The 22,533-nt window shown below is 35.3% G+C and overlaps 1 protein-coding gene across 1 annotated transcript; it reads right to left on the reverse strand.

Annotated features, from left to right (window-relative positions):
* Positions 1–482: 482 nt before the first annotated feature.
* LOC139324446 (vomeronasal type-2 receptor 26-like) lies at positions 483–22,354 on the reverse strand. The gene is made up of 6 exons (XM_070954158.1): positions 22,179–22,354; positions 20,570–20,861; positions 12,595–13,452; positions 10,883–11,110; positions 2,434–2,560; positions 483–1,378 (listed from the first exon to the last, which is right to left on the reverse strand). Exons 1-6 carry the CDS (start codon positions 22,352–22,354, stop codon positions 483–485), a joined length of 2,577 nt encoding a protein of 858 aa, XP_070810259.1.
* Between the last annotated feature and the right edge of the window lie 179 nt (positions 22,355–22,533).

The raw sequence follows: 22,533 nt of genomic DNA on the forward strand, positions 1-22,533 counted from the left end.
AGATTTATCCTTTAAGATTGACTGTTTCCCTATGACTATTGTACCTTATGATTCTTGATGAATGTATCTTTTCTTTTATGTACACCGAGAGCGTGTGCACCCAGACAAATTCCTTGTGTGTCCAATCACACTTGGCCAATAAAGAATTCTATTCTATTCTATTCTATTCTATTCTATTCTATTCTATTCTATTCTATTCTATTCTATTCTATTCTATTCTATTCTATTCTATTCTATTCTATTCTATTCTATTCGGGCTGAGAATCATTATCTAACGATCAACAATTATCTAACAATTAAGAAATGATTAAGGGGAATCATTTTTTTAAATTTTGAAGTTAACTTCTTAGAATTATTGCTTTGTATGTCCTATTGATGTAGTGATGGAAGGGAAAAGGCCTGATTTTTTTGGGGGGGGGAACCCTATATGTTAAAAGCAACTAATTAGATTTCCTTCAAAGGGTACGGTGTTAAAATCACTTTCATTTTTTCATTAGTTGCTCCTTCTTATTCAGATTAGGTCTCAGAACAATGATATAGCATTTGGGGCAAAATATGCAAAGCAGTAATCCAGCTGCTGAAGCCAAAATGGAGAAGATCTCCACAGCCACCATGTATTTCCCCTTGGTACTCAAATAGGTGGGAACAAATGATACCCAAACACTGCAAAAGACCAACATGCTGAAGGTGATAAATTTGGCTTCATTAAAGCTGTCAGGCAAATTCCTAGCTAGGAAGGCCACAGTGAAGCTGACAGCAGTCAAGAACCCCAAAAAGCCAAGGACAACATAAAACATTGTAGTGGAACCCTCATTACATTGCTGGATAATTTCTTCAGTCATGGCATGCATGTCAGAATCTGGGAATGGAGGAGAAATTGTGAGCCATACCAAACAAATGCAGAATTGCATCAGGAAGCAAGATAGGACAATGGAGATAGCCAGCCTATTCCCCACCCATTTTCTCATTTTGGATCCGGGCTTGGTGGCCATGAAAGCAAGGATCACTATGATTGTTTTCCCCAATATACAAGAAAGAGCTACAGAGAACAGGATGCCAAAAGCAGTTTGTTGCAAGAGACATTTGACTTGGTCAGGTTGTCCAATGAAGAGCAAACTGCAAAGGAAAGAGAGCAGGAGAGCAGCAAGAAGGCTATAAGTGAGGTTCCTATTATTGGCTTTCACAATAGGTGTTTCCTGATGTTTAATGAATATCCCGAGCACCACAGCTGAGATGACAGAAAAGGAGACTGCAATCACTGCCAAAGAAATCCCCAAAGGTTCTTGATAAGTTAAATAAATTATATGTTTTGGAAGGCAACTATCCTTATCCTTGTTTGGATATTGATCCTCTGGACAAGGGAAACAGTCATCCAAGTCTGAAAAAGAAACCATTCATAAAAGCATTATTGTTTTGAAGCATCTTCATTTCATTTTCAATATGCTACAATTTTACAGTATTCTATAGACATAATGATATCCCAATTTGATAACTGGAATGCCTTTTATATGGTGCTGCCCTTGAAGACCATTTCAAAAGCATAACTGGTTTGCAATGCAGTGGACATGCACTTAACTCACCTAGTTCTATTATTCTGCATGAGCTATATTGGCTCCTGATTGCAATTCAGTTTTCTGATTATCACGATTAAATCCCTGGATGTCACTGGGCCAAATTATAGGTGAGAACACCTTTCTTCAATGGTATCTGCCTTTCTCAATAAGCCCAATAGGTGGGCATGCTACAGATTTCTCTGCTAAATGTTGTCTCTGTGAGTTCAGAGTTGAATCTGGTCTGTAGTTTCCAGTCTTTTCCAATAATTTTCCATGAATTATTTGAGTTCCGTACCCTTTTATCCTTGTAGCAGGTTTGGAAAACCTTATTGTTCCCCTAAAGTATTAGGCTAGATTGGGGGTGACTCAGGAGCTTGATTCATCTCGTACCTGGTGGCAAGGGTGATTTGTGTTTCTAAAGATTTTGGTAGGCCACTGAGATTTATTATATGAAATAGACACCGATATACATTCCAGAATCAATCAATCAATCAATCAATCAATCAATCAATCAATCAATCAATCATTTGGGTAGAATAGTACAAACTAGTAAAAACCATGGAAAAATTACCAATACAAAATTACCATTATTTCCAAAAAATAATGACAAAGGTTTCTGGAAAAAAACTGTTTATAATTTTTCAAGGAAACATAAAATGGAATAATTCAAATCTACTGTTGCTCCAAGTTAGAATGAACTAATTGGTTTTATCACTAAATAGCTCACTAAAGTATGAAAAAAAATCAAATGTTTCAATATGATGTCAAGCTCAATATTTTCAATTACCATAATATTTATTACAAATATTTATTTATTAAAAATAAACCCCCATTTATATTTATTATATCATTGATAAATTTAATATATTCCTTTGCTTACCCAATTGGTCAGCTATCTTCCCTTCTGGACATAATTTACAGTCATAGCAGCAGGATAATTTTCCTTCCACTTTTATCTTGCTATGGCCAGGAGGACATTCTTTGTTACAGATGGAAAGAGGTAATGCCTGCTCGTAAATAAAACCAGAATTCACACAAAGAATTTGTTTTTGGTGGATTGTTCTTTTCATCATTTATATATATGCAAAGTCTTCATATATAATCCAAACATTAGTGTTGCAATTTCCAGTTTTATTCCTGGTGTAAATTCACTATTGAATGTTCAATTGCTTCTTATTTCATACTTATTCATACTCATTCTTCTTTCCATCCTTCTGAGGTGGGTAAAATGAGGACCCAGATTGTTGGGAGCAACATGCTGGCTCTGTAAACCACTTAGAGAGGGCTGTAAAAGCACTATGAAGCGGTATATAAGTCTAAGTGCTATTACTATTACATTAATCGATTGATCAATCCCAATAATTATATTCTAAAGATCAGTTTGAGGCAATGTGGAAAAATCTGTAACTCTGAATCACTCTAAGTATGCCCTCCTTGAGGTCCCATTTTTTGATTCGTGTCAAATCAAATCAAATAAAATATCTATATTCCTTCCTTCACTGACCAGTTTGTAATTTATTTTTAGAAAAAAATTATATGCATCCTCTTCTTTAATGAATTTTGTATCTTATTTGAAATGCTGCTGCATTATAATTACATAATTAAGTAATAGATAAGAGAGATAAAGAGGCAGAATTCTCAGCAGAAATTCTTTGTTTTTGAATCATATATATGTGTGTGTGTGTGTGTGTACAGTTAATATTTCGGGTTTCTTCCCGTGTAATTGTGAACATATCCCTAAAAGGGTAGAAGCGACATTTCGACAGAATCTCATCTGCCATCATCAGGCTTATGTTTGGGGTCTTTTGCAGTAACTGCCGTTACTATTTCAAATCTGGTGCTGGTAGTCTGGGATGGCTCCACCTTTTCATTCTGATTGGTTGGGAGTCCCAGTTTGTGTTTATTGGCTTGGCTTCGGGTGTATGGTCGGTTTTTCTCCACCAGGTGGCAGGGCTTCATCTTTGTGGCTGGCTGGAATGTGATTTGGCTGGAACTTGTGGCAATACAGGCCTTTTGATTAACACTTGATCTATGTTTTAGATAATATATAAATATAAAAATATATATTTTTATATATATATCAAAATATATATCAAAATATAAAATATAAAAAAATATCAAAATATAAAACATAGATCAAGTGTTAATCAAATGTCTTATCAGTATTTTTCTCAAGGTGGTAGAAATATAATGTATTATATTCACCAGTAGATGGCGCTTTCTGTTTAACTTCAATGTTGCATATATTCTAACAAGTTCTGTTTGTATTTTCAAACAATCAAAATTCTGACAAGTAATTCCAGCATTTTAAATGGCTTATTGCCAATAAAAATTAGAGATCCAATCTTTCTATATTTTTAAAGGTTTTGTGCCCTCTTCTTAATATGCTTTTTCTTTTTTCGTTTTCTTTTGGGTCTATGATTTTTCTCTCTGTAATTGTTAAGAGTTTGCTTAAACAGACTCTTCAAAGAGTCCCTTTTCCAGAGTTTATTTTCATTAGGGTAAGTTTCAGGTTAAAAACAAAGTCACCTCACCCAGTTCCAGTCACTATTTTTTTTGAAATTTTATTTATTTATTTTTAAACATAAAACATAAAACACATCTTTTTAGAGCAAGGGTTTGATCCAGTATAAAATAGGTACAAGATCCAAATTTCATCCATTAACATCTTAAAGAAAAAAAAGAAAAAAGAAAAAAAAAAGAACAAATCTAAACCCAACTTTTATCATTCAGTGTAACATCTTATCCTAGAATTAGACATTCTACTATGTATCACCCTAAATCTTAAACTCCAAATCTAAACAGCTCTTTATAATATTCATTTATCATTTTAACAATCATGGCTTAGGACCGGGGTATATACAAAACTGCCTTCTGCCACCGATAGCCTCCCACCGACCAATACTCTCCCACAAGGAGGGGTTCCTCAGGGTGCCGTCGGCCAAACAATGCCAACTGACGACACCCAGAGGGAGAACCTTCTCTGTGGGGGCACCAGCCCTCTGGAATGAGCTGCCCCTAGAGGTTCGTACGATCCCCGACCTGCATACCTTTCACCACGCCCTGAAGACCCTTCTGTTCCAACAAGCCGGGCTTGCCTAATATGAATTTTATAATGGGTGTTTTTAATTTGTGGGCCAAATTTTCTATATATTCAATTTTAAATTGTTTTTAAATTTTGTAAATTTATATGTGTTTTAATATGGCTGTACGCCGCCCTGAGTCCTTCAGGATAAAGGCGGTATAGAAGTCCAATAAACAACTTAACAAACAATCAGTATTTCATATATTTTCCTTACTTCAAAGACCCAAATCAAATCAATGTTTCTTTTGAATCACATCTAATGACCAACATAAAATATTTTACTCCTCTCTTAAAAACATTTCAAAATCAATTCCCTTTAAAATTTATTCCACATTTCCACCTATAATTTATTATACCCAAAATATTTTGTTTTTGCTAATTACAAGCTTCTTCTCCATTACAACTAATTCTAATGTTTAGATGGTTCATAACTTATATAGCTATTCCCCAACAATATTTTCCTCCACTTCTATCAATTTGGCTTTAATTGTTCTTCAAAGATATCTCCTTCACTCCTCCTCGGTTTATTTTTGGCTGGATTACAGTTTAATTAACTGATTTCCAGAAATGCTTTCCTCCACTCCTAACCTTATTTGTTGGCTGGATCACAGTTTGGTTTTAACTGCTCTCCAACATTTTCTCCTCCACTCCTCCTAGGTTTATTTTTAGCTGGATAACGGCTTAGTCAGCTGTTTTCCAGGGATGCTTCCCTCCACTCCTAACCTATATTTAGCTGGTTCACAGTTTGGCATTAACTGCTCCCCAGCATTGTCTCCTCCACTCCTCCTAAGTTTATTTTTGGCTGGTTCACAGCTTAGTTAGCTGTTTTCCAGGGATGCTTTCCTCCGCTCCTTACCTTTTATTTGACTAATTCACAATTTAGCTTTAATCATCTAATCACCAAAATCATACTGCCTTACCAATTTAAAATAATAACGCATTTTAATATATATCTTCTCTTCTACTCTTTCCTGAACTATTAATTTTCTTTAAATTTCTCCCCTTTCCTATTTGTTTCTTGTTTTTCTATGAAATGCAACATTTTAAACCATTTTGGAAACCAGTTTACCATAATTATAAAATCTATAAACAAGTCTTATTAATATTCCAAAAATTCATTCCCATTCTCTTATTTACTATAAAAAAAACAACATTTTAAACCACTTTAAAATCAATTTTAAAGTGGCTTAGGACCTGGTTATTTACGGGACCGCCTGCTACCACCAATAGCCTCCCACTGACCAGTACGCTCCCATAGAGAGGGGCTCCTCTGGGTGCCGTCAGCCAAACAATGTCAACTGGTGGCCCCCAGGGGAGAGCCTTCTCTGTGGGGGCACCTACTATCTGGAATGAGCTCCCCCTGGAGGTACGGAGGATCCTGGATCTGTGTACCTTCCGTCGTGTGCTCAACACTTTCTTATTTCATCAAGCTGGCCTGACTTAAGTCTTTCCCCTTTTTAAATGGAAATTTTAAATTTGTTTTTAAATTATTGGGGTTTTAAATTTGCTCAGCCAAATTATTTAATTCATTTTATTTTATTTTAAATTTTGTATTTATATGTTTTATTCTATGGCTGTTCACCGCCCTGAGTCCTTTGGGAGTAGGGCGGTATATAAATTCAATAAAATAAATAAATAAATAAATAAATAAATAAATAAATAAATAAATAAATAAATAAATAAATAAATAAATAAATTTTCTGTAACTGTTAGAACTCTTATTTGTATTTTAAAAAAATCTTTCAAAGTCTTCACATTTTTTGTAGTTTTTCTACAATGACATTTCTTGCTTTAAGAATAATCATAAAATATATAAACAATTCTTGTTAATAATCAAAGCTTCATTCATGTTTTCTTATTTTCTATAAAGAAACCATATTTTAAACCATTTTAAAGAAACAATTTTCTATAATTGTTAAATCTATCAGCAATTCTTATTAATAATCAAAAATTCATTCATAATCTTCATATTTCTTATAGTTTTTCTATAATCACATTTTCCCCACCTTGAGAATCACTTCTCTCAATAATAATAATGAAAAGTAAAAAAAAAAAGGGAAAGAGAAAGGGAGAAGAAAAAAAAGAATAAAAGTATGGCAAAAGAAATCAAAAAGAAAGATTCAAAGAAAGAAAGAGAAAAAAGAGAGGAATAAAATAAGAAAATAATAAAGAAAAGAAAGGGAAAATGAAAAAATAAAAAAGAGAGAGAAAGAAGAAAGAGGAAATCTCCTCCTTACATTATTTAGACATCAATTACATAGAAAGCATTTACATCCATTTTAATCAAACTGTAGTACTTTTCTCATCTTGCTACCCAATATATTCCAGTTTTTTCCTTTCTCCAATCTGTCCAAACTTTTTTTTTTTTTTTTTTTTTTAATTTGATTTATATGCCGCCCTTCTCCGGAGACTCAGGGCGGCTTACAATGCGTTAAGCAATAGCCTTCATTCTTTTGTATATTTTATACAAAGTCAGCTTATTGCCCCCACAAACTGGGTCCTCATTTCACCTACCTTAGAAAGGATGGAAGGCTGAGTCAACCTTGAGCCTGGTGAGATTCGAACCTGCAGTAATTGCAGGCAGCTGTGTTAATAACAGGGTGCACTAAACCACTGTACTATCAAGGCTCTTTTTTCTTTTCAGTTTCAATATCAGTAAGGTTATAAAGACTAAAGGATTTAGTTCTTTTGTGTTCCATATATGGTATCATCATGTCTTCTTCTGTTGTTACGCCCTTCCCTTTTGTTGCCACACCATTAATCAGCAATTTTAATTGTTCCAATTAATTTTTTCTTTCCAACTGTCCATAAGTAGTCCAAAGACAGATTAATTACATCTAAAATCAAGCCTCCTTAGTTTTTCTTCAAAATAATCCAATTTGGGAAACAAAAGACAAAGTTTCTTCTTTAAATAGCAAGCAAGCCACAATTTGCCCTTTCACTTCTTCTCAGCAGGCAACCATTTTACCTTCCTCCACTTGTTATTTCTCATAGCTTTAAAAAGACATTCTGCTTATTTCCTCTTCTCCTTCTCCCTCTTCAAAGATAATCCATTCTCATTAAGAACCAGGAAAATATCAAATTTTAAATCCATCTAAAGAAACATTAATTCCAAAAGCAATCAATAAGTACTATTGTCCTTTAATGGGTCTTCTCTTTGTTAGTTGTTTTGAATCCTTTGCCCAAATAGTTCTTAGCTGCTATTAGGGCCAAGGCATTATTTGTAACCAATTATTTGAAGGCTGTTCCTGCCTGGGCTAGTCCTACTCACCCGGCATTCAAACACCTTGCTCCTGCATCTCCTCCTGCACTTTGCTTGTCCTGGTTGCTGCAGCCTTGGGGCAGCCACCATGGCTGCTGCTCCCACCACCGCCAACACAGAGGGCAATCCTCTGGACCCAAGGAACCTGCTCGTTCCTCTTGGCCATCCAAGGAGTTCCTCTCTAATCCCCTGTCCCTTCAGGACAGGGTAAGTGCTGGGGGCGGCTTGACAGGCGGGGTTTTTGTGGGGCTCCGAAGAGCCCCGCTATTTCCCCATCCAAATCACCAACTGGAAGTCCACCCAGTTCCAGTCACTATTCATCCACACCGCTCCAGCACAGTCTTTGTTTCTTCAGCTACCCCAGCTTCACAGCAGCCATAATGGCTGCCTCTCCTCTTTGTCATCGGATGAGGGGAAATTAGCCCTGGATCAAGCAGGAAAGCCGCCGCTTTCTGCAACCTGTAGAGCACCCCTTTTCTGTTTGTCACCCCTATAGGTAGCTCCTTTTGGGGCCCTCCAACGAAGGGATTCGGGACGAGTTCACAGAGCCCCACTTTTCGCGTCTGATAGTGCTGCAATATCAACTGTAAATCCTGGGTTATCCATTTTTTAAATCATTGAAACTACAGATCAAAAATGAATTTTTTTCCTTTTTTCATGCAAAAAGTGTTGTCATGGGTTTCCAGACAGCTATATACCATATTTTTAGGCATATAAGACGAACCTAAATTTACAAGACTAAAAAAAGAAAAAAAATAGTTTTTTGCCTCCCACATCATATTTTCAGCCTCCCAGGCCCCAGAAGCACTCTGAAGTGTTCTGCACAGCCTGGGCTCCCAAGCCTTCTGCGCATTACGTTTTCACCCTCCCAGAATGCCCAGAAGCAATTTGCAGGAAAAATGACAAGAGAGAAGCAAGAGCCGATCAGTCAATACGCAAAAGAATATGAACAAAGTTGTTTTCTGCAAATTGCCTCAGTTGTCGACATTCCTTAAATAGGCTAGGGGAGTGGCCAATTAGCCCCAAGCCTTACTCTCAAGAAGACCTCTTTCTGAGGAGCCATTCCTGCCTTTTGGCAGTTCTGCGCACCTGTGCATTCAGAAGAGGCTCCTCCTCCTCTTCCTCTTCATTTCTGGAGGTTCTGAAGGCCCTGGCTGAATCCCCGCCTCTGGCACCAACTCTTCTCCAGCCTCCTCATTGTCTGACTCAGGTGCCAGCTGCACAGGCTCCTGGCAAATCACCACACCAGCCTCCTCACTGTCGGAATCAGCTACCTGCACAGGCTGCTGGTGGGCCACAACACCTCAGAAGAACTCTGCAGTGGTCCTTATGGCCCGTTTTTGCCAAAAACACACCCATTTTTGGCCTGCAGAGTTCTTCTGGAGGCCAGGGAGGGCAAAAACGAGAGTCGTGGAGGGCTTGGGAGCCCAATAATGGGCCCATTTTTTGGGTGAAAATGGGCCATGCAGAGCATGGCAGAGTGCTTCTGGGAGCGAGGGAAGGCAAAACCACAATGCATGGAGGTGTCAAGAGGCCAAAAATGCCTGTATTCGGTCTATAAGATGCACCTAAATTTTCACTCACTTTTAGGAGGAAAAAAGGTGTGTTTATAGTAGATACTATATATTCTCTAATCAAAGAATTTGATCAACCATCTCCAATTTCAGAGGATGTTATTAAAAAGTTAATTCTAAAGTATTGAGCTAAGCTAAGATCCTAACTCTCCCTTCCTTCTCATCTTGTCAATCTTAAATCAATTTCATGTCAATGTCAATATTTATTTTTTAATGTTTTACAATTACAAGCCATCTCTATGTGAGATAGGCAGCATATACGTTTAATAAATAAAAAATAATACATGTAAGTCGAGCCCAATATGAGCCCAAAATTTCTGTTGCTAAGTGTGAAAGTTGTTAAGTGAGTTTTGCTCCATTTTATGACATTTCTCGCCACAGTTGTTAAGTGAGTCACTGCAGTTGTTAAGTTAGGAACACAGTTGTTAAGTGAATCTGACTTCCCCAGTGACTGGCAAAAGGTGATCACATGACTCTGCGACACTGTAACTGTCATAAATATGAGTCATTGCCAAGCATCTGAATTTTGATCACAAGACCATGAGGATGCTTGTATGGTTGTGAGTGTGAACACTATTAATACATATACTTTTTTCAATGTCATTGTAACTTCAATGAATAATATACAGTATGAGCTGCTAAATGCTTGCTTACTCCAAATGTTACTGTGATTTTGATTGTTTAATCATTTATTCCACAGATATCAAACTTGCGGTATCCCTTGCCGCCTGTTGTGGCCTGCCAGCGGCCTGCACAGATCGTGGCTGATCTCGACGATAAGGAGGCTGGTATGGTGTTGTGTCAGCAGCCGGCGCAGCTGGTGCTCGCGTAGGACAGCAAGGAGGCTGAAGAGGGTGTGGTGCCAGAGGCAGAGACTCAGCCAGGGCCTTCAGAACCTCCAGAGGCTCCTTCAAGTGGAGAGAGAGAAGTGGAATAGCCTCTTCTCAATGCTCGAGCATGCAGGGCTGCCAAAAGGCAGGAGTGGCTACTCAGGAGGAGGAGGAGGTCTCCTTGAGAGTAAGGCTTGAGAATAATTGGCCAATCCCTTAGCCTATTTAAGTCACACGCTGTTAGTAAGTTTCTTGCTGGAAACAACTTGTAATTATCATCAGAGCATTTTTGGAAAAGTCTTATCATATCTTGTTTTCTGGACTTGTTGCCAACCTTTTCCAGACTTTGGTTTATTCTTGCTACTTAATAAATTTGATAAGGACCGTTGGTGTGTGTCAATATCCTCGGGAATCCAGAGCTGGGGCAGAACACCGCCACGTGACGTATCGTTGATGAATGGTGGGGTGAGCGTGACCTGCATGTGACACACCTGGCCTGTGGCTGCCAGTTTGGCACCCCTGATTTATTCCATCAATTAGTGGTAATAAGTTCAGGAAAAGGGAAAAATGAGACATACCTGGTTAAATATGTGAGGCCAAATGGCTTCCTTGTCAGAAATGGTGAGGAACCTTTCTGAGGAAGCCAGGGGATCGATCTTTCCAATTTTTTTTTTCAGAAAGGACTTATTTGGAAATGTGATCCAATTTAAAATATCAAGTCCAGTTTCTAATTCCCCATTGGGACCAAAAGAAATCTGTTCTCCAGCACTGTTGTTAAAGGAGACTTGTTGCAAGAAACGGTGGAGCTACAGGAAGATGACAAAAAAGAGGAAAGAAACAGGAAAGTTATCAGGAATCTTTCAAGGGGATGGGAATATTTCAATTGTTTCTTTCAATTTGGCCTAGGCTTAAAGAAAAGTAAGATGTTCCATTTTGCCTCAATCAAACTATTTCAAACTGGTAAACAAAATATATTCTTATCAAATACATTTTCAACTCTCATCTGAAAAACTGTCAGATGAGAATTCCAACAGAAAATCAAGGGACAGATCTGAGAAATCACTTTGCTTTGATTGAGCGTTTCAGAAATGGGGAATTCAGTGTTCTGCCATATAAAAGGCAAGATAGAGAGTGGCATGTTAACAGTGGCCAGAATTGTGTTCACACAACATTGGAAGGGCGAGGAGATCCCCACAGAAGAAAAGATAATAACAAAATTTTTAGAATGTGCAGAAATGAATAAACATTAATCTCACTACTAGGGTTGTTTATTGTAACTTATTAATTTTGATTAATTTTGATTAGTGTTAATAAGTATAAATGTTATGAGAGAAAAGCACTGTTATTATGAAACTATGATTAGAGGATACTATTATTACGACTATGACAAATATTACTCTAAAGGACTGTAACCAGGCAACACACTGTATATATGGATTTTGAACATGTTGCTCTTTTTTATCTATATTATTAAAAGAAAAGAAAAGAAAAGAAAAGATAGAGTGGCATGGCACTCTAGAGTGGCATAGTGGCATAGTGGTGAAGACCCTTGCATCCCATTTGTCCTAATCAGCGAGAACTGTTTCTCCATGAGGGTACAAAGAGAAAATATCTGCTGTGAACTCTGTGTGGCATCAGGAAGGGAATCCGGCCAGTAAACATTCAAATCCATTCAGTTGCCCCAACTCTACCTTGAATTAAGGGATTACAGAGTTATAAAAAGAGACTTAGTGTAGGCAAGGTAGAATTTTCTGAGACAGACAATTCTAAGACAAGATGGCTTTTACTTCCATCCAGGGTAATTCCAGGTGTTACTTTTGAGAAAAAAAAATAAACTTGAAATGCAATTCATTGACAACTTTGTTATTCACTGGAAGTAACACTAAGTATAGTTGCCTTATGAATCTGTACCTCTGAAACCTTTGAATCTTAATAACTCAAGGTTATAATAAGGAGGTGAGGAATAATAATGCTATTCAGTAGTAAAACAGTTTTCAAATTTCTACATAAGATTGTCAAATATAATGGATTGAGTAAGATCCTGTACATACCATTTTAGACATAAAATGAACCTCATATGTTACATATTTTTGTATCTTTATCTAAGCCTTAGATTTATATTCCATTTTTCATTTTCTTTCATATGAAAATATAAACTACTTCTATATAGCTTTCAAAGCTATCTATAACGCATTCTAGCTGTTAAAACAACACAACAAAACAGAACACAAAGCACTTTCCTATTCTGGTACTTGATGATTAACCCAAATTTTGTATTAGTCAACATTACTTGCCAGGGTGATTGGAGGAAGAGCTTCCATCTCCTCTCATTCATTTTTTGTCCCCCTTTGAGTTTGGAAGAGCGCATGGCCTTCAGAGCATGTGCCACAACATAGATTGCATTGTAGACACTGTAACTATGTCCATTCATGGTGGTGTCAAAGACAGAATTAGGAAGAGTCTCCAGCTTCTCTTCTCCAGTGCAGATCCTTTCAGCATTCTCATCTCTAATATTACTGGAGAAGGAGCATTCAAATGCATCTTTCCAGAAATCCCTAATAAACCCATCATCTTTTTCTAAGTTTGGGTTTCTCTCCTGCATAAATTGTTGGAATCCGGTCAGCTGCTTTGAGTGAATTGCAAAAGAAAGTGCACCATGGAGAAAATCAATGGGCAACGGTCTTTGCATTAGAATGGATGTGAATTCCATCTGGGCTGACATGATCCAAACTTTGGCCTTTCTTTCCTTTGGAATAGGATCATAATTGAAAAAATAGATCATTAGTCTCAAAGGCACCAAGCCTGAAATTTCAGCACTTAAGACAACTGCAATGGCTGTACTATCCATGATCACTTTGAATCTTTTACCTGCATTTTCTATCCACTCAGCAGCTGCATTACCATATATTATCTGGGGAAGACATTCTATAAAGTCAAAGCAGATTCCTCTCTCTGAAAACGTAGGAAGTCTCTTTTGAATGAACCTGTCCCTATCTTCTTCATACTTAGAAACTAACCCAACCCAGGTCCATCCAAAATGCAATAATAAGTGAAGTATTGCTTTAAATTGATGGGTTTCCTCTGGGAACATCCATTTGACAAACATTGCTGTTTCAGTATTTACCAAAGGAGCTGATCCATATGTGATCTAAATGGAGAAAGTCAGAAGAACATAGGAATGAAAGATCTCAATAATAATAATAATAATAATAATAATAATAATAATAATAATAATAAAAATAATAATAACAACAACAACAACAACAACAACAACAACAACAATAATAAACCAACATACAGGATGAAAATCCTCCTGTGCAACAGCTTGAAAGTGTAGAGCTAAGTGATCTAGCAAAAATGCTGAAAGAAAAGAAAACTACAGTTTTTTTTAAAGACCTACATATAAAATTAGCAGAATTAGAATATGATGATATTTGTGTAATAGGGGATTATAATGCAATAATAGATGCAAAGAAGGACTACAAAACCGGGAAGAAAAAATAAAAGAAAAAAGAAATACTTCCAAAAGAATTCTTTACTATGGCTGAAGAATTAAACCTGGCAGACGTATGGAGGGAAACACATGAAGAAGAGGCCCAATACACCTTTTACTCCCATCCACATAACTCCTGGTCAAGACTGGACATGGCATGGATGACCCCAAATATTAAAATAGAATTAGAAAAAATTGAGATAGGCACAAACCAATGGGCAGACCACAATCCACTATTCATAAACTGGAAAGGAAGACGTAAAAGATGGACAATGAACCAAAGATTATGTAAAGAAAAAGAATTTAATTCGATGTTAGAAAAGGAAGTAAAAATATTTTTTCAGATAAATAAAATAGAGGAAACCTCTTTACAAAACACATGGGATACTTTAAAAGCATATATAAGGGGCCTAGTAATAGCATATACGAGGAAAAAGAATAAAGAGAAGAAAAAACAATTAGATAATTTAGAGAAAGACCTAAAACAAATAGAACAAAAACTCCAGGAAAAGCCCCAGAACAAAACAATAAGAGAAGAATGGGAAATGATTAAGCATAAATTGAATTTGATAAACCAAATAGAACTAGCCCAAAAAATAAAAATGGTGAAACAAAATTATTTCGAACAGGCAAACAAAACGGGCAGATGGCTAGCCTATAAACTGAAAAAAGAACAGAAAAAAAGAATGATATACCAATTGAAAGGTGATAAAGGAGAAATTCAACATAGTAAAGAGGCAAAAAAAGAAATTATTAAGAAATTTTATGCGAACCTATATAACCAGGGGAAAATAGAGGAAGACAAAATAAAACAGTGCATAGGGAAATCAGGAATGCCAAAAATCACAGAAGAACAAAGAATTACTCTCAATAGGCCAATAATTAGAATTACTCTCAAAAGACCAAATTAGAATTAGATGAAGTACTGAAAAAGCAAAAAAACAATAAAACACCGGGACCCGACGGGCTACCGGTAGAAATATACAAAACAATGCAAGAAGTATTGGGAGAGAATATGTTGCGATTATATAATGAAGCTATGGAGAAAGCCAAAATACCAAATTCATGGACAGAAGCCATAATAACAATTATCCCAAAAGAAGATACAGATCTCCAGTTAATACAAAACTATAGACCTATTTCATTATTGAATGCCGATTACAAAATATTTGCAGCAATCTTGGCCGAAAGGATTAAATTAGTATTAAATACATATATACACCCAGACCAAAATGGATTTCTGCCGGGACACCAAATAAAGAACAACATGAGAATAATACTTAATGCTCTAGAATATTATGAATCACACCCGGAGAAGCAGTCAGCGTTAGTTTTTCTTGATGCCCAAAAGGCCTTCGATAACCAAAATTGGGAATTTATGATTGAACAACTACAAAATATGCAAATTGGGGAAAAATTTGGGAAAATTATAGCAGAAATCTATACCAAGCAATCAGCAAGGATAATTATGAATGATGACATAACAGACAAATTTAATATAACAAAAGGAGTCAGACAAGGCTGTCCACTTTCCCCCTTACTATATATTCTATCATTGGAAATCCTGTTGAAAAAAATTAGAGAAGACCAAGGAATTGAAGGTTTAAGGATCAATAGAGAAGAATACAAAGTTCAGGCCTTTGCTGATGACTTAGTATTTTTGACAGAAAATCCTATGGAATCTATACCTAATTTGTTTCAAAAAATAGAAGAATTTGGAGAAGTGGCCGGACTAAAAATCAATAAAAGTAAATCGAAGCTAATTGTTAAAAACCTTACGGAAATCCAAACAAAAGATTTGACAGATAATATACAAATTCAAACAACAAAAAAAATAAAATATCTAGGAATCTGTTTATCTACAAGAACATCAACAATTAAAGAAAACAATTATGATAAATTACTAGAACAAACAAAGAAAGACTTAGAAAAATGGAAAAATTTACACATTTCATTCCTAGGAAGAATTTCGACCATTAAAATGATTATATTACCTAAATTTTTATATTTGTTTCAGGTCACTCCAATTAAAATAGACAAACCGTTTTTTGAAAAGCTGAACAAAATAACATCTAAATTTATATGGCAAGGGAAAAGGCCACGAATAAAATTTAAACTGCTTCAGGATACAAAAGATAGAGGAGGAGCTGCACTCCCTGATTGGGAGATATATTACCAAGCAGCAGTACTATCGTGGGTTAAAGATTAGATAGAATTAAAGGACTCTAGAATTTTAACAATTGAGGGACATGAACTTCAATCTGGCTGGCATTCTTTTATGTTGGATGAGAAATACAAAACACATTCATATTTTAAAACACACACAATAAGGAATTCATTATTACAAATTTGGCTTAAAATTAAAAAACAACATTATATGAAGATACCAAATTGGTTAGCACCGGCAGAATCAATTAGGCACCCAAATTTAACAGATAAGACAAAAATAATTAGGTATAAAGATATAATTGATTATCAAGGCAAATTAAAGACAAAACAACAATTGGAGACAGATTTACACAGAGGAATAGACTGGTGGACTTACACTCAAATACAATCCAAATACAGAGAACATATAAAAACATATGAAATTTATAATCAAAAACAAGAAATAGATAAAATTATATTAGATTCAGAAAATAAATTAATTAGTAGAATTTATAAATTTCTTTTACACTATAAATTGGAAGAAGAGACAGTCAAAGAAACGATGATTAAGTGGGCTCAAAATATCAAACACAAAATACCTTTGGAAAAATGGGAAAAGTTCTGGCAGGTAAATCTAAAGTTAACGATGGCAACGGCGTACAAGGAAAACCAACTGAAAATGTTTTATCGGTGGCATATGTCTCCAACCAGATTGGCAAAAATACAACCTAAAAATAGCCCAATTTGTTGGAAGTGCAAAAAGGCGCAAGGGACTTTCTATCATTTATGGTGGACGTGCCCGGCAGCAAAGAAATTTTGGTCTAACATCAAAAAATGGTTGGAACAAATAACAAAAACACAGATTGAAAAAGAACCAGAAACATTTTTATTAGGAATCTTTAACAAATCATACCCTAAGGATATTAAATATCTTACAATTCACATATTAACTGCTGCAAGAATAACTTACGCAAGAAATTGGAAACAAGAACAAATACCAAGTGAAACAGAAGTAATAGGGAAAATTTTAGAATGCGCTGAAATGGATAGGTCAACCAAAGAATTACAAGAAAGAGAAGAATCAGACTATTATAAAATATGGAATAATTGGTATAATTGGTTAAAAATCAGAAATATACAAAAAATATAGGGGATATATTACCGATTTATATATATATATATATATATATATATATATATATAATAAAAAATATTATTAGATTAAAGAGAGGTGAAGGAATATATTATAAGTAGAATTGTAGAACGTCACTCTGAAAAAATGCTTAAGAAGAAATTACACTCTTTATGTGTATATGTTGTATAAATGGTCGTTGTGTATATGTTACGTATGTCTTTTTTAATATTTATATTCAATAAAAACTATTTTTTAAAAAAAATGCTGAAAGAAAAGATTGAAAACCACATCAAAGAAAACACAGAAAGAAAAAGACTACCTACCATTTGCGAAGTGCATAGCAAACGAGTGAAAGATCTATTAATAGCCATGAACAGCATTTTAACATCCATCCCATCCAGCACACCATATGAAACCAACCAACTAATGTATAGCACAGCCACCATTATAACTGCAGAACTGGGTTATAAAATGCCAAAAACAACAACAACAACAACAACAACAACAACAACAACGGAACACCAACATGGAAAATTCGACTTGAAAATAAAATTAAAAAACTACGAGGGGATGACACCAATCTGAACTACTTGAAAGAAGGAAAACTAAATAACAAAAAGCTGAAAAATAGTTTACACAATAAATACAACCTGGAGGAAAAAACAATAACTGAAATCATGGAAGAACTAAAACAACTTGTAATAGCAACAGCAAAGAAAATTGAAAGATATGAAAAATGAATTAAACAATATCGTGAAAATATTTCCGGTTCAGAAAAAACCAACACCTCTTCTACCAGTCCCTTGACAAAAACCGAGTCCAAACTAATGTTCACCCATGTAAAGAAAAAACTTTGAACTTTTGGAAAGAACTGTGGGAAAACCCAGTGGAACACAACAAAACTGCCTCCTGGATCAAAGATATTCAACAACAAACAACACGAAACAAAATGGAAAATATTGCAATAACAACTGACATGGTTACAAAACAAGCAAAGAAAGTCAAGAACTGGAGTGCACCTGGCCTGGACGAACTGTATGGATATTGGCTAAAACACCTGACCAGCCTCCATTATCGCATGGCCACTCAATTTGATCAAATGCTTCAAAATGCAACAAGTGAAGAATGGTTAACAGCTGGTTGAACATATTTGATAATGAAAGATCCAGAAAAGGGGACAGAGCCAAGCAACTATCGCCCAACAACATTCAAACTTTTTACAAGAATACTGGCAAATTCAGTATTCAATCCTCTGACGGAAAACAATTTGTATCCAGTAGAACAAAAGAGAAATTATAAAAAATCAAGAGGAACAAAAGATCAGCTGCTCATTGACAAAATGGTACTAAAAAATGCAAAAAAAAGAAAAAAATTAAATATGGCATGGATTGATTACAAGAAGACATTTGACTCGTTACCCCAAAGCTGGATTAACACCTATCTGGAAAACTTTGGAATCAGCAAAAATATTTGTAGATTTTTGAAAACAAATATGCAAAAATGGAAAACAGTTCTAACAGCAAATGGGGAGAACATTGGTGAAGTCAACATCAGACGAGGAATCTTCCAGGGGGACTCACTTTCACCACTACTGTTCAACATCACATTAATTCCATTGAAAATAATCCTACAAAACACAAAACTGGGATACCAAATCTCAAGCCAACATGGCAAGATAAACCATCTACTATACATGGATGACTTAAAAATGTATGCGAAAAGCCCCACTGAACTTAAATCAATACTCAACACAGTTCAACTGTTCAGCAGCGACATCAAAATGAACTTTGGACTTGAAAAATGTGCTATATTATCCATACAGCAAGGAAAAATGAAAAAAAAAAAATAGAAGGAATAGAACTGGAAAATGGAAACACAGTAAAAGCATTAGCAAAGGATGATTACAAATACCTAGGCATATTGGAAGCAGATAACATCTTGAATGGAAAAGTCAAAGAGTCAACGCAAAAGGAATATATCAGGAGGGTTCACAAAATATTAAAATCAAAGCTGAATGCTGGAAACATAATTAGAGGCATTAATACATGGGGAGTTCTGGTGATACGCTATTCAGCTGGAATCATCAACTGGACTTTGGCTGAACTGGAAAACCTGGACTGGAAAACAAGCAAACTTTTCAATATGTACCATGCTTTACATCCACAAAGTGACATTGACAGCTTATACCTGCCAAGAAAAATAGGAGGGCTATTGCAAATCCATCAAACTGTAGAAGAAGAAAAACGAAGTTTGAATGATTATGTGAACCAAAGTACAGAAAAATTGCTGCAGGCTGTGAAAACAAGAGAACATTATAAAAAGAACAGAAACAATGGCAGAATATAAGGAAAAACAGCTGGATGACAGATTAAATAGATGGAAAACCAAACCTTTGCATGGACAGCACTTGAAAAACATTGAAGGAAAATGTGATGACAACTTTACATAGGCATGGTTTAAGATGGGAACCATCAAGAAAGAAATGGAAGGTTTAATACTCACTGCTCAGGAAAAAGCACTACAAACTAATGCCATGAAAACAAAGATACAAAAATTCACCGACAATCCAAACTGCCGACTTTGCAATAACAAAGTCGAAACTGTTTCACATTTAATATGTGAATGCAGCCAAATCACACAAACTGATTACAAAGCTAGACACTACTGAGTTGCTAAATTAATCCACTGATCATTATGTAAAAAATAAGTGGAAAAAGTTATAGAAAATGAGAAGGTGAAGATCTTGTGGGACTTTCGAATACAGACTGATCAACACTTGGAACATAACACGCCAGATATCACAGTTGTTGAAAACCAAAATGTCCAATTTATTGCTACATGTACAATTTATCTCCGGTACCAGGAGATGCCAGAGTCGAAGAAAAAGAACTGGAAAAAATAATAAAATATCATGACCTGGCCATTGAAAATACACGGCTATGGATGAAACATGTAACAGTGATACCCATTGTCATCGGAGCACTTGGTACCATGTCCAAAAATTTTATGAGATACATCAACAAATTGCAGCTTCCTGCAATAACACCAGCGGAACTGCAAAAAACTGTGCTACTTGGAACATCATACATCTTAAGAAGGTACTTGGTTGATACCTAGGACGCTGGCAGCAACCCGTATCAGCCATTAGCACCAGTCAATGGTATTTGTGATGCATTTTTGAATGTTCAGTTGACTGAGTTTCATGTTTAATGAATAAAGTAAATAATAATAATAACAACAACTGTAACAATAAACCAATGCATGCATGTATATTTAATCAAATCTGTGAGTTTGAGTGGGATACAAAAATAGGGTGCTTAAAAATTAGTTTTATATGACATCTGCAATTTTGCTCATCAAACAAAAAGGGACAGCCCTTTCAAGATGTTCTTAGTAATGGTTTTGCTCAAATTCTCATTTCAGTGACCCACCTTTTGAATATAATTAATAGTTGGTGAACAACTCATATTGAACCATTTTTTGTCTCACCTGGGGAAATTTGTAGTTGCACAGAGAGATTGCCATGTTGAGACAGGTGTTACTATGGGGTCCTCCAATGACAACTACTGTGTTGGTCTGCTCATTGCATTTGTAGTTGGGTATAAATTCATCTTTTGTAGATAGAAATTCCATTGATAAATGATAAGTTGTACTTTCCACAGGATAGTCAGTAGCAATACGGAAACCAAGGCTAATATTGGGTATAATCCCAGAATGTTCATTGATCTCCTTTACAGCAAATGCAAGAGCCAAAGTGTGCTGGTAATTATGAGTGACGAACCTTCAGCGAGAGTTAGATATTGTCAATATATTTCTGTTTCAGAATTATATATACAGAAAGATATAAATTAGTGATTATTGTTTGTTCTGGACACCTGGAATTTGGTCACTATCAAATAATAGACCTAGATTGTATCAACTAGAAAGCACCAATCTAGCTGTGGCTACTTAACATTGAGCTAAGGTGGCATTTACTCAGACCCCATTTGAAATACTGTGTACAGTTCTGGAGACCTCACTTTTAAAAAAAAAAGATATTGATAAGATTGAGCGAGTCAAGAAATAGACAAGAAAAATGGTGCACAGTTTGAGGGACAAAACATATAAGGAAATATTAAAGGAACTGAATATGTTCAGCATAGAGGACAGAAGGAAAGGAGGACATGAGTGAAACCATTAAATATATTAAGGAGTATGAATAAGATTGTTTAAGGTAGTATTCTCAATATTAATTAAAACATTAGAACATGGGATCATAATCTCTAACTGACAGGAGGGAAGTTCAAAACTATTGTTAAAAGATATTAACTTCACAGAAAGTGTAACAGAACCTTGGAAACAACTTCCAGGGGAGGTAATGGATCAAACACCAGTTTACTGAGTTTAAACATGAAACACATCCCTTTTCTATGTTTCTATCTGATTTCAGTATTATCTATATCTTATCTATATTTTCATAGAGAAGGAAGACAACTCAGACTTAAATGTATAATAGTCTAAAATATGCACTAGACAGTTTCTCTTTTATATCTGGATGAAATGAAAGACAAATAAGCTCAAGAATAACCAGAAGATATCTGCAATATTCAGATTAGCCAGTTTCTTGAGGAGAAAAAAATTCATGCAGTATTATCTATATCCTATCTGTATTTTCTAAGGGAGGAAGCCAGCTTCATTTTATATCCTAAACATATTATAACCTAAATTATGCACTAGAGGGTTTCCTGTTTTATATCTGGATGAAATAAAAGGAAAAAAAAAACACCACAAGATTCAACAGAGAGCTTCTGCAATATGTAAATTAGTCAAATTTTTCTTTACTTTCAACAAGGAACTTTGTTGAAGGAAGGAAATTTTTGAGGAGAATGAAATTCATATACTTTACGATTAAATCTAATAATATTCATCTCAATTTCAACATCAATGTTAGGACAGCTCTGAAATTAAAAATGACTAAATATGGTCACTGGAATGGGTCATATCCACTGACTAGTAACCAATACTTTTAAGCATAAAAGCGAAAAAAATACATTTAGGTATCAATGAGGGCAAAGAAGAGGTGCGGGATGAGGAGGAGGAGAAGTAGTCAGATACTTACTGGTACTGATCAAGGACTTTATAACTAGGAAGGCTATGAAAAGTGATCTCATTTGAAAGAAAGAGAACCTGATAAATAATAGCAGCAATGATTAAATCTCCAGACTGATAGTATTTATGAACAATTGGAAGAGGACGACTAAGTTTGCAGGTGTAAGGAGAAGAAATGCACATCATAGTTGGGAAAAAAAGGAAAACTAATGTTCTGAATATAACCAATTGACTATAATATGTAGTCATTGTAGACCTCAAACAGTAACTCTTAAGTTACCATTCAACTGAGTAGCTGATCATTCATTAATATTATCTAAACTTAAGACAATGAATTTTATTTAAAGTTAAAAAACTGAAGTGTC

The sequence above is a fragment of the Pituophis catenifer genome, unplaced genomic scaffold, assembly GCF_029215685.1.
Source record: "Pituophis catenifer annectens isolate HBS135680 unplaced genomic scaffold, rPitCat1.0.hap2 SCAF_15, whole genome shotgun sequence".
Classification (NCBI taxonomy): domain Eukaryota; kingdom Metazoa; phylum Chordata; class Lepidosauria; order Squamata; family Colubridae; genus Pituophis; species Pituophis catenifer.